Source organism: Lepisosteus oculatus, chromosome 18, assembly GCF_040954835.1.
Source record: "Lepisosteus oculatus isolate fLepOcu1 chromosome 18, fLepOcu1.hap2, whole genome shotgun sequence".
Lineage (NCBI taxonomy): Eukaryota > Metazoa > Chordata > Actinopteri > Semionotiformes > Lepisosteidae > Lepisosteus > Lepisosteus oculatus.
The window spans coordinates 16,645,600-16,658,806 of NC_090713.1; the positions used below are offsets into that span (position 1 = coordinate 16,645,600).

Below are 13,207 nucleotides of genomic sequence, written 5' to 3' on the forward strand. Positions count from 1 at the left end.
ATCACCCTTTTTTGTGCATAAGTAGTGTTAATATCTAAACCCATAAATAACTAAACACGTTTTTTTTCATGGATTTTAAAGTCATGCAATGTCTAACTTAGATATGAACACTGTATTTTATGTTGCATTTTTATGTTTTTGAGAGACTTCAGAACGCTTTGACTGATGTATAAAAAATATAGCATAATACTAAATAATTTACACCTGGGATTCACTTTACTCAAATTAAATTTTCTAAAAATGCAATCAGATACTAGATATCGTTTCAAGAAAAGCTTTGAACATTTTCACAAATCATGATCTTTAAAATGCCTATGGTTTGAAGGCTCTGTGTCATTTGTTGGCGGAGTTATTGACATCTGAACCATCCTGTCTCAAAAATACGAGATTTAATAAGAAAGCAAAGGTTGTGAAAACAGCGACAAATGACCCTGAACAAAATACAAACACAAAATTGTTATTAATCATTTAATATTGTTAATAGTGATCAAATATATTATAGTTCAGTTTCAGTGGTATTTTAATATCGCTTTATTATTCTCAATTATAATTGTAATATATTCTCCTTTGTTTTAAGACTTGTTGTAAAGGCTTGTCTTGAATTGAATTAAACTGGTTGAAATTCACATTTGGTCATTCATATTTCAATTTATTTATTGAACATGTTGTTATACATATATAATGTCAATATAATGTACATAATATTCGCTACTTTATTTTTTTAGTCTTTTTTGTTGTAACAAAAAGACATGCTTTGACTGGGATTCAAACACTGACCACCCAGATGATAGGCAAGTGCCAAATCTACTATATCAAACTGTCAGTTATAGGCAAAGCTGAAACAGACAGGTTAAAATGTTTCCAACATAATCACGAGCAAATTAGTCAAATAAATTTGATGGAGATGTTTACAAAGAAAGTGGAATACGATAATACTTTGAGCTATTGAAATATATTTCACTAGGAATGACAACGTGTCAGGAATAGTTCTTTCCAGACCCTATGCAGACGACACGATCCAGAGTAGAGTGAGAATACATGAGGAAAAAAGGCATGCAGGATACAGGGATAAAAACAGGGGGGGCGTGTCCATGGAGTGCTGGTGGTCGGGGGAGGTGTGGCCGAGGCAAACGATCCAGGGATGAGTCAAACGGGAAATCCAAAACGGCTCAAAAGTCCAAGGCCAGGCGATCTATCAGAGGCAGATGATTAAAACCAGAACCAATTCTGGACCGACAGGGGAACGGGAACAGGAACAGAGACTAAAACCATAAAGGAGCCAAGCGCATCCAGGTCCTGAGCTCGCATGATGTGCGAACCAATGCAGAGCCTGGATTAGCATCAGCATCTGGCTCTTAAGGGGGAACTAGAAAGGGGCTGGAACAGGGAACAGGTGCGGGAGATGAAACTAACAAGGAAGGGCTGGAGCCCCCTTAAGAGGAGGGGTTGCGATCATGACACCCCATGATCAAAGCGTGATGAGCGGATATTTGGCTTAACCTGCATGGCTGAGGGCCGGCCTCCTGGCCATAGGACAAGGAGGCCAGGACCCCCACACAGTGTAACCTGTGGTTGCGTTGGTATTTATAGCATTTGGTGGAGGAAGGATGATGGGAGTGATTGCTAATTACTGACAGCTGGGTACAATTGAGCGTGGTTGTTGTCATCCATCCCTATATTATAAACTCCATTTAGATACTTGGATATTGTTATTAATTTCTTTAGATACTTGATTCCATATTATATTCCCTATTGAGCAGATTCTAAAAAGTATATGGTTTTCACTGCGATAACGAAAGCAAATATTCATAGAAAAGGTTAAAACATTTTAAAACATACATGTACCATTTAAACTTTATATAGTCAGAATGAGCACATCAAAAGTTTTCCCAAATAACCACAGTAAGTGACTGGGTGAACGACTTTGATGCTTAAAATGTTTATGAAGAAAGTGGAGCTCAGGTCTCAAGAGAATTAAAAGAAAAATAAGGTATTAAGAGTAATTAAAAGAGTGCTATTAAACACTTGAACATTACTCACTGCATTTCCATTCTCTTTCTCTCTACCAGTTCAATCCATTCAAATCTAGCAGTGATGACTCTTCATATGTCAACAAGAATCCCACTGTGAATGATGTGGCCCACTGTCTTGTCTACTTTGTGGCAGCAGATCAGCTGAGCATTATGGATGATCATGTTCTGCGGCTCATTACAGAAATCAGATCAGTGGTCTCTAACATTGGTAAGAAAATTATCATGTAAGATGCTATGAAATGTAATATTTAAAAATAATATGTATCATGTTTAAAATGATACCACTGGTTGAGCTCTTTGTGGACGCATCTGTATATGTTTTCTCTACTCACTACTATTCCCTGTTTCTTTTTTCTTTCATTGACTCTGCACCCTAACAGTCCTCTCAGTGTACTCCCCCTTGCTGGGGTACTTCTCTCTCCCTGCAGTGCAGACACACCTAACATCATTCTTCTGAAACACAGCCAGGGATCTTCAGGCCACACTCCTTGCTCTCTGGATTTCACTCTGGTTCATGTGCAGCATTCACACCTCCCCTGTCTTCACTCCAGGCAGTGGGACTAACTTACTGTACCCACATATCGGTGGTGACTGAAGCTGAAGCTGAAGCTGAACCCCGCCAGTGCCTTACTGTCTTCTGTGTCTTCTGTGCGCCATTTAAAAACACAGCCTGCTCACCACACCTCCTGATCATCTGAATGTCTGACCAGTATCCCTCAGCCATTAATCCACCCTCTGTTTTCTCCTCAGCACACAAACCCACTATAAGGTTTCTGCAGCCTATAGCTGCTCTGCTGTTCAGATTGGAATCATTGATGGCACGTACAGCCAGCAGTCTCTGCTGCCTATGGGTCTTCTATCACCAGGCACTCCCTCAGAGCCCCAGTGGACAGTGTTGACTTTCAGCTGTATCTCTTCAGAGACACAATAATGCTCATAGCATACTGGGTGCAGAACCTGCAAACAAAACCACCTCTCTGCTCTGCTTCTCAGTAGCATCAAAATCAACAATACCAGCTGCCTCACAAACATACACACACTTTCTTCGCAGTTACCAGCCGCTCCGCCAGCCTGCATTATGTTAGTATTGTATATGCTAGTATATTCTTTATATTTCTAATTGATGAGAACACACAGAAAACACATTTGGCAGACTTTTCCACCAACATAAACGCACTTAGGGAGAAGTGGTATTCCTTTATATTCTCCTTGTTCTGAGAGACAGAACATAAGTCTCTCCAGTGAAGTCAGACAGGCCATACAGATGCAGCCATTCAAATTGCGTGGTACAAACCCGTACCGCAGGCAACTCACTACGTCATAACGCGTCATAACGCGGTACGTGATTGGCTGGCCAAAATGAACGACAGGGGCACTCATGGTGCGTTGGTCAGTTGTGGAAAGATTTAATCATTTAATGTCTTTACTGTGCACATTTTAATCAGCTTAGTATTGAATATTTACAGATGCAGCCATTCAAAATGCACGGGCGATACCGCATTATTTTGTGGTGCGCTTTATGCAGTCTACCGCGAGTTACCGTAAATTCTCCTATAATACCGCAAGCAAAATAATAGTATCCGGAATTTCCGCAAGGTGGAGCTAATAAAGCTCAACCTCTCATGTTGGAGATGTCGCCATCAAAGTCTTTAACGAAGATATTACTAATAGTATTAATAATGAATGACCTTGGACGAGCTGTAAACTCAAAGTATTGTCCTGGTCCACATTCTTTTTTTCATTGACCATCTTTGTAAAAGTAACACCACAGCATTTCGCAATCACGCATTTGTTTCCAATAATGCAAAGTACATTAATTTTTGAGAATCAATTCACCATGCCTTTCACATGCTCATAAAAGAGATTGATTTAGGAACATAAACATATTACTGTATGCAAACTGTACTGTATACAGTATGTATACTGTATGTATATTTAATGTCTTAACTGTGCCCGTTTAAGTATTGAATATTTATATGGAATTTTACCACTGAAGGGAAATCTTAGTACCTGAGCATAAAAAGAATAGGAGCATACTGTAACGCGTGTGAAGGCCATAAACAATATTAATTTTGGAACTTAAACATACAGTATATGGCTGGTCTAGGTACTTTAAAGAAAACATACACACCAGTATTCCATTTCTCCCTAAACATTTTAAGCATCGAAGCCTTTAAGTAACGTGATACCGGAGTCAACAAGCATACTTTTAGAATTTGATTAAAAGGGAATATTATATGGAATCGCGTATCTAAAGAAATTAATAACAATATAATTATATTCATGTACCGCAACACAAGAATAGTACACGCTGTACATTGTCTGTTGATAATGTTTCTGTAGTGCTTTTTCAGCACTCTGCATGTGACCTTGCTGGTGGCACAGTGGGTTAGGTTCCTGACTCCCATGTCACATGGTCTGTGATCAAATCCTGCTGGAGCCATGAATTGTTTTTAACAAACATTTCTTTGAAAAAATGAAACGTTTCCCTGAGTCAGAGATTAAATAAAACCTCACTCGCACCAAACAAATTTATATTTCTAAATATCACAACATGATCGAATTAAAGTCATTTTAATAACAACAATGAATAGTCACCTAGGCATTACAATATAAACATTTATATTGATTTGAATCGCATTTTGATTTAAATCGCAAACACGGGTTTAAATATATGTGTTTTTTGATTCACAATCAGACAAATGCAACATAAATTGATATCTTTGTCTTCTAAGTATCTTAATAAACAATAGCTTTTAATAAGCATAGCTTTCTCCCCGTTTAGATTTATTTTTCTTGGGATCTTGGGATCAAACGTGGAAAGATTAGATTGTAATCGTTTTTATTTTTTAAATACATTTTAGAAAAGTGTAATCTATACTAAAAAGCTGTACACCACCTGCTATAAAGATACATATTGTAATACTTTCGGGTTCGGATAGGACAGACACGAGAACTCAGACTTGCGGAGTTAAAGCAAGTTAAAGCCTTGATTTTATATATCACCTTTAAAAGTGGCATCTCAAAGCAAAGTAAGTACCCAACACTGATTGCACCCATCTGTCATGCTAATAAAGTACCTTGAATTGAATTGAGGGAGAGAGGGGGGAGGGCAAGCGAGAGAGCCAGGACAGACAGGCAAATAAGATACACTCCACAGACATTCACAACAGCGACATATCATAAAACGTTTGCACTTATAGTTAAATTATTAGTTGTTTTTCAGGAAGCTAAAAAAAACACTTGAATTACTTATCCAGTCTCTCGAAATAAAGTTATTTTTCAAGCAATGCAACAAACGTCGGGCAATGTTTTTTTTTTTAATCCAACATTGCCAGCCACATCTTAAATCTTGTCAGTCAGCTCTTTTTCTCTATCACCTTAAGGACAGCACATACAAGGGTTAATTGCACAATGAACCACGCAAAGAAATTTAAAATAGTCTTCTTTAGGTGTGAGGGCAGGAGTGGATCGCAGAAGGCATAATCAGCAAATTAGGAAAACAAAGAACAGGACAGGTGAGACGTTTATCCAGAGAGCGAGTGATCAGAAAAAGGAACAGCTGTTACGCCCAGGTTTTACGCTTTCTCTCTGCTAGATGAATAAAAGCATTTTATTAAAAACACGTTTGTGTTTGTCTGGGTATTTACTTTGTAATCTGTGGTTTACATCTACTGTATTGCTTTGAGATGCCACTTTTAAAGGTGATATGAAAAATAAAGTTTTTTATTATTGTTATAGAGAAACATGATCAGATTTTCCCTGGTTCAGAAAAAAGACGATTAAAATCTGTAATCTTTCCACTTGTATGTCATCGGAAAATACAAGAAGTTTCTGCTTTGTGTAAGGATGGTATCAAAAAATAATCTAAGTGGTGAGAAAGCTGTGCTCCTCAAAGCGCTTTACAGGATAAAAACAATAACAACAATAGTGTTAGGCTGGGCAAACAATTTTTTCATAGAAATACAAAATGAGATATAATGATGTGTTCCGGCTAAGACATTAACAAGTAAAACCCCCCTCTCTGCGGGAGTGCTGGCTGTGACGAATTAAACCGGTTTCGCAGGTATTTTCAAAGTAGAAGGGGGCGAGATTTCCAGCGAAAGACACCTCCCCCCTCCAAAACCAAGGAAGTACAGTACTTACTAGTTAAGAAAGCTAGGCTCCTCAATGAAATCGCTTTAACATGCTAATGCGTTAGTGTAACAGTCCGGGCGTGGCAAGCTTCTAATGTCAACTCGACTCGATTGGAAGACAATGAACATATTCTAGCCCTAAATGAATTAATAGCAAACATGGTTTACATAAAAGACATTTTTCCAAGAAAGTTTATAATACGATCTATAGTTGAAATCTGAGCCTTAATAAAAAGAAAAAGCATTTTCAGAGAGCAATTACGCTGTGTTTATGTAGAAAAAGTGATTAGGTTTATGAGCAATCTAATTACTTATTCGTTTAAAACACTATATACAATAAAGTTTATTATTAATTTGCTGGACAGAGCGATGAACATTATTATGGATAAGACAAAGATAACGATCCTGTTCAGTTTAGAAATCTGTGTACGCTGTAAGGTTTTTACTTCTTAAACTTTTAAAATACACATTTCGAATAGGAAGAAATCATCTTCCTGGTAAAGTATGTATAGCAAACCAGCACGTCTTTTTTCTCCAATCAGAGGGGTTAGACGCTCGGTTAAAAGCAAAGGAGAATGTCTGTTATAATGGACATAAAAACAAGAGTTCACTGGCATTATATCCTAGAAGACACAGACCGGTGCCAGACCGGGAGAATGCCCGCAGCGTAAAAGAAAATGCCTGATGAACTAGGGATTGGACAGTTTCCAAGTGCTTGTACAATCGATGGAAATGTTCAAATAAATGTGCAAAAGAAAAAACAAAATAATCATTTATTTCTTTATCATATTGGCTAGCTAATGTCCTCTCTTTGCTAGTTAGTGGCCGTGTTTCTGCGTTGGGTAGCAACAGGTGACTGTTCACAGGCGGAAGATGTAAACAGCTTAATTTTCGTGTTAAATAATTTTTTTTTAATTAAAATTCATTCTATACAGCAATCGCATATCTGGGTACCGTTTTATAAAACTTTCATGCTTAAAATGTTTAGGGAGAATTAGAAGACTGGTGTGTATTTTTTCTTTAAACTACCAAGACCAGCCATACACAGTACAGTTTACGTACATACAGTAATGTTTATGTTCCTAAATTAATATCGTTTATGACCTTCAGATGCGTTATGCTCCTCTTCTTTTTATGCTCAGCTACTAAAATTTCCCTTTAGTGGTAAAATTCCATATAAATATTGAAAACTAAGCGGATTAAAATGTGCACAGTAAAGACATTAAATGATTAAATCTTTTCACTACCAACCAATGCACCACGAGTGCCCCTGTCGGTCATTTTGGCCAGCCAATCACTTACCGCGGGGCACCGTAGGGTAGCTTGTGGGTACATTACCTTACCGGGGGTTTGTACCGCACATTTTGCATGGCTGCATCTGTATATTGAATTTTACAACTAAAGGGAAATTTTAGTAGCATAAAAAGAAGAGGAGCATTATGCATCTGAAGGTCATAAACGATATTAATTTATGAACATAAACATATTACTGTACGTAAACTCTACTTTATATGGCTGGTCTTGATACAGATGCAGCCATTTAAAATGAGCGGGGTACGCCATGGTAAAACGCGGTGAGCGTGTCGCATCACAATGCGTCATAGCCCATCATATCGCGTCATACCACATAATACCGCAGTAAAATAATAGCGTCTGGAATCATCACCTGGTGGAGCTAATAAAGCTTAACTCTCATGTACAGCATTTGAGCTGTCGCCAGAAAACACCAGGTTTCAAATCCCAATCACTGCTGAGGGAGAATCTTTATTCAATTAAGAATTTAATTTAATTAAAAATTAAACATTAAAAAGTTGGCATATTTTATGAAAGCAAGATTGCTCAGTTGGACAAAAGTACATAGCCTACCACCTTTATCATAAATATTTTAATTATGCAGAAATATCTTATGCATCACAGTCTTTACCGAAGATATTACTAATAGTATTAATAATGAATGACCTTGGAAAAGCTGTAAACTCAAAGTATTTCCCTGGTCCACATTCTTTGTAACCGTCTTTGAAAACGAAAATACTTTCTTTTTTCATTGACAAAAAGTAACACCACAGCATTTCGTTGGTCTGATCATGCATTCGTTTCCAAAGATACAAAGTAAGTCTTGAGAATCTCCGATTCACCATGCCTTTCACATTCTCATAAAAGAAATTAATTTAGGAACATAAACATATTACTGTACGTAAACTGTACTGTATATGGCTGGTCTTGGTAGTTTAAAGAAAAAATACACACCAGTATTCCATTTCTCCCTAAACATTTTAAGCATTAAAGTCTTACATGTTATTATTTCAGAAACGTTTTTACATGCTCCTTCTGACTATATTATTGTACGTTTATGTACTTTGTGAAAAGTGATCGTTTTAACCTTTTCTGCAAATATGCTCGTTATCAGAGTAAACAAAAGCATACTTTTAGAATTTGATTTAGGAAATATAATATGGATTCGTGTATCTAAATAAATTAATAACGGTATAACTATATCCATGTACTGTAGCACAAACAGAAGTATTAGACTTTCCATTGCTATGTGTGTAGCTGTCACTTGACTGGCCTTGGTGGTGTGACAGCTCAAGTGACTGATTTATAACCCTGAGGTTGGGTGTTCCACCCAGCTGTCACCATGAGTTTTCTTTTAACAAATAAACATTTCTTTGAAAAACTAAAATAGCAAATATTATTGGCATTATATTGACATTTTTATATTTCTAAATATCACAACATGTTCTGTATGTACACAGCGGTACCGCAGGGTGTAGGGTGCAAATCGAAAGCCCTACATTAATATTGTGTATTTGCCTGTATTTGCCTCTCTGTGCTGAATTTCACTCCACTCTCTGAGTCTGTGTCTACATTGTTTGTAAAACCGGTTTTACAGGTATTTTCAACTTAGAATGGGGCGAGCTTTCCATGAAAGACACTCCACCTTCCCCCACGGACACGTTTTCTTAGAAAAACAGATACACAACACGAAGCGTGCATCAGTCTTCTGTATAAAAACATTGGTTTGAACACCATGGGAGCTGTTTTTAATAAGCTGCTGAGTAAAGAATAGGAATATTCCTGCTGTCAGCAGTATTGTGTATATAGTTGACCCTTACCTGAATGAAAACAGGACATAAAGAAAGGGTTTCAGAAATCAAACAAAGCTTTATTCCTGTGCTTACAGTCTGGGTTATGCTGTTATGCTTCCTATGCTGATATATGGGTTTTTCGCACAAAGCCGTATTGAACAGTATTTCTCGTGTTGTGAACGTGTGTACACAGTGGTCCCCCCGAGTTCCAGTTAGTGTGTAATTACACATCAATGAAAAGAGAATTAGCTCACTGATTTTTTGAGTTTTACGTGGAGGCTGTGAACATTTTCACAAGTCGTGGTCTTTAAAATGCATTTGGTTTGAAGGCTTTCTGTTTCCCTTGCGAAGATATGAACAAAAGAATATTCGAGCGTGGTAAAAAAATGGCTTCAAAATGAAGCTGTATCACTCTTCTGTGCTTAGTGCTTAGTGCTTACTCTGCTTAGTGTGTAAAACACTTGCAGCATTGTGGGTGCTGTGGTTTAAATGCTATTGGCTTGTGAACAGCAGTGAAGGCTGTGAAAACAGTAACCTGTCCCCACACACCCTGCCCCCAATGCAATTAGAATATACACAAAGCACTGAAATCTTTAAAGTAGATGATCAGGTGTTAACTGGAGTAAAGTTAGCTTGAAGTTCAAGAATGATTTTGGCATGTGTGTAGCTTTTTCACAAAACCTCCTAGAGTTACGAAAACGCTTGCTGTGTGTACAAAGTACATTGTTACTGTTTTCACAGCCTGTTAAATAAACACAGCCAAATTGAAACGCTTGGAGTTTGTAATGTAAGGGCGCTGTGAACGAGTTAAACTTCAATGCAGGAAAAATACTGATTCTTATGGAAGCCCGTTTCCACCAGGGAGTAAAGAAAAACATGTTAGGGAGTGAAAAAAAAAGCTATGGTATTCTCTCCGATGCAGTGCAGTTAAAAAAAATATCTCTGATGCTGTTCCTAAATTAATATCATTTATGACCATCAGACGCTTTATGCTCCTTTTCTTTTTTCCAATGGATTGAACAGGGAGAGGCATTTCATTATGTATTTTTCACTGATGAAACAACAGTGGCTCTGGAACAGTTTTCAACCATGTCGTTTTATAAAAAGGGGAGATATGTGAACAAGCAAAACCCAAAATATCCACCGAAGTATAGCCTATTCTGCTCCGAGAAGAGTAGAGGGGGTGGAAAGTGCCCACGACAAGTCGTGGTCTTTAAAATGCATTTGGTTTGAAGGCTTTCTGTTTCCCTTGCTAAGATATAGACATGCGTGGTAAAAAAAATGGCATAAAAATGACAAAGTGAAGGCTGTGAAAACATTCACAATGTACTTTATACACAAAGCAAGTATTCTCACAACTCTAGGAGGTTTCGTGAAAATGCTACAGGCGTGCCAAAATCGTTTTTGAACTTCTAGCTGACTTGACCGACCCCGGTTTTCATTTTCAGATTGTGAATCAAAAAAGGCATTTAATAAACACGCATTTGTGATTTTAATCAAAATGGGGTTAGACCATTAGACATGCAATACACTTCCTCGTGATCATCTTAGAATCTTTGTGTAAGCTTTAAGTTTTTTTTTTACTTTTTAATTATACACTTGAAACACTTGAATTTTGTAAATGCAACACACATTCCGTACAGATACAGTACAACCACATTCTCCTGTCTTTCCATGGTGTAAAACGAATTAGCAGGTGATTGAGATAAAAATGCATCGCCCATTGAGTGGAATGTTCTCATTTGTTCTCAGATATAAAAAGAGGTGATAATTCTTAATAATTCCGTGTCGCATTAACTAACTCTTCAGTTTATTCTGCCAGACAGTACATGAATATAATTATATCGTTATTAATTTGTTTAGATACGCGATTCCATATTATATTCCCTGTTAATCAAATTCTAAAGGTATGCGTTTGTTTAATCCAATAACGAGCAAATTCACAGAAAAGGTTCACAAAGTATATAATCTTATTATGGTCAGAAGGAGCACGTAAAAACGTTTCCGAAATAACCACATGTAAGACTTTGATCCTTAAAATGTTTAGGGAGAAATGGAATACGGATGTGTATTTTTTCTTTAAACTACCAAGACCAGCAATATACAGTACAGTTTACATAATATTTTCATGTTCCTAAATTAATATATTTTATGAGCATGCGAAAGGCATGGTGAATTGGAGATTCTCAAGTCTTACTTTGTGTGATTGGAAATGAATACGTGATCGGATCAACTAAATACTAGTTACTTTTTGTCAATGAAAAAATAAAGTTTTTTCATTTGCAAAGACGATTACAAAGAATGTGGACCAGGGTAATACTTTGAGTTTACAGCTTGTCCAACGTCATTCATTATTAATACAATAAGTGATATCTTCGGTAAAGACTGAGAGCAGGAACATTCCTATTCTTTACTCAGCAACTTATTAAAAACAGCAGCCACGTTTTTTTTTACACAGAAGAGTGACACAGCTTCGCCTTGTGAATCTGTTTTTCCATGTTTACAAAGAAAGTGGAATACAGTAATACTACGTGCTATATAGATACATATTTTCTAGCTATTTAGATCCTTAAATTAATATAATTATTTATTTCTTTTGATACATGATTCCATACTATATTCCCTATTATAAAACGAATAATTCTGGTCCTGAAATCTGATTGGCTGATACACATTCGAAGCCGTGCTATATTCTCTAATATACGCACACCCCGGAATTTTGACTTCACTGAGTGATAAAGAAATTTTAAAGACTACTTCTTAGCGTAAATAAAAAAGCTTGGATTCTCATGTATCTGATATCTTTTTCAGCTGTCTTTGTTGCGCTCTTGAGGATCCTTGTGATATTTTGAGCTCTCGTTGAATGATAAGTGTCGCATAGTTTAAGTCATTTTCATTCTTAGAAATTATGAAACACCCAGTTTAAAGCAAGGGAGTTTTTATGTCTGTTATAGTAAAAGAAAATTCCTGACGAACTAGGGATTGGACACTTTTTCAGTGCTTGTACAATCGATGGAAATGTTCAAATAAATGTGCTAAAGAAATAAACAAAAAATAAATCATTTATTCCTTTATCATATTGGCTAGCTAATGTCCTCTCTTTGCTAATTACTTGTGGCTGTGTTTCTGCGTTACGTAGCAACGAGGGGCCATATTCTCAGGTGGAGGAATGTAAACAGCTTAATTATAATGTTAAATAAATTTAAAAAATTAAAATTCATTCTATATAGAAATCGCATATTTGGGGACCGTTTTATAAAACTTTTATGCTTAAAATGTTTAGGGAGAAATGGAATACTGGTCTGTATTTTTTCTTTAAATTACCAAGACCAGCCATATACAGTACAGTTTACATACAGCAATATGTTTATGTTCCTAAATTAATATCTTTTATGAGCATGTGAAGGACATGGTGAATAGGAGATTCTCAAGACTTACTTTGTATGATTGGAAACGAGTGCGTGATCGGATCAATGAAAAGCTGTGGTGTTACTTTTTGTCAATGAATAAAATAAAGTCTTTTTGTTTACAAAGACAGTTACAAAGAATGTGGACCAGGGTAATACTTTGAGTTTATAGCTTGTCCAAGGTCATTCATTATTAACATTATTAGTAATATCTTCGGTAAAGACTTTGATGCATAAAATATTTCTGCATCATTAAAATATTTATGATAAAGGTGGTAAGTTGTGTACTTTTGTCCAACTAAGCAATCTTGCTTTCATAAAATATACCAATTTTTTTAATATATGACGATTAACATACTGTAATACAGTTTAAATTTAAAAGTCTGAAGAGTATACAACTTAAATTCTTAATTGAATAAAGATAGTCCCTCAGCAGTGATCAGGATTCAAAACCTAATGTTTTCTGGTGACAGCTCTAATGCTGTACAGGAGAGGTTAAGCTTTATTACCTCCACCTGCCAGTTTTACAAGGTGATTCCGGATAC

General features: G+C 36.5%; 1 protein-coding gene across 6 annotated transcripts in view; it reads left to right on the top strand.

Moving 5' to 3' along the window:
• The window catches only part of LOC138223917 (interferon-induced protein 44-like), a 113,991-nt gene that overhangs the window by 96,477 nt on the left and 4,307 nt on the right, over positions 1-13,207 (top strand). For 5 of the 6 annotated variants that reach the window (XM_069180110.1, XM_069180112.1, XM_069180113.1 and 2 more), the window contains one exon: positions 2,070-2,241. In XM_069180110.1, coding sequence (XP_069036211.1) covers positions 2,070-2,241 — 172 coding nt within the window. Of the gene's footprint in view, positions 1-2,069; positions 2,242-2,783; positions 3,623-13,207 lie in introns of those variants that run through there. The other variant, XM_069180116.1, reaches the window with a different exon arrangement.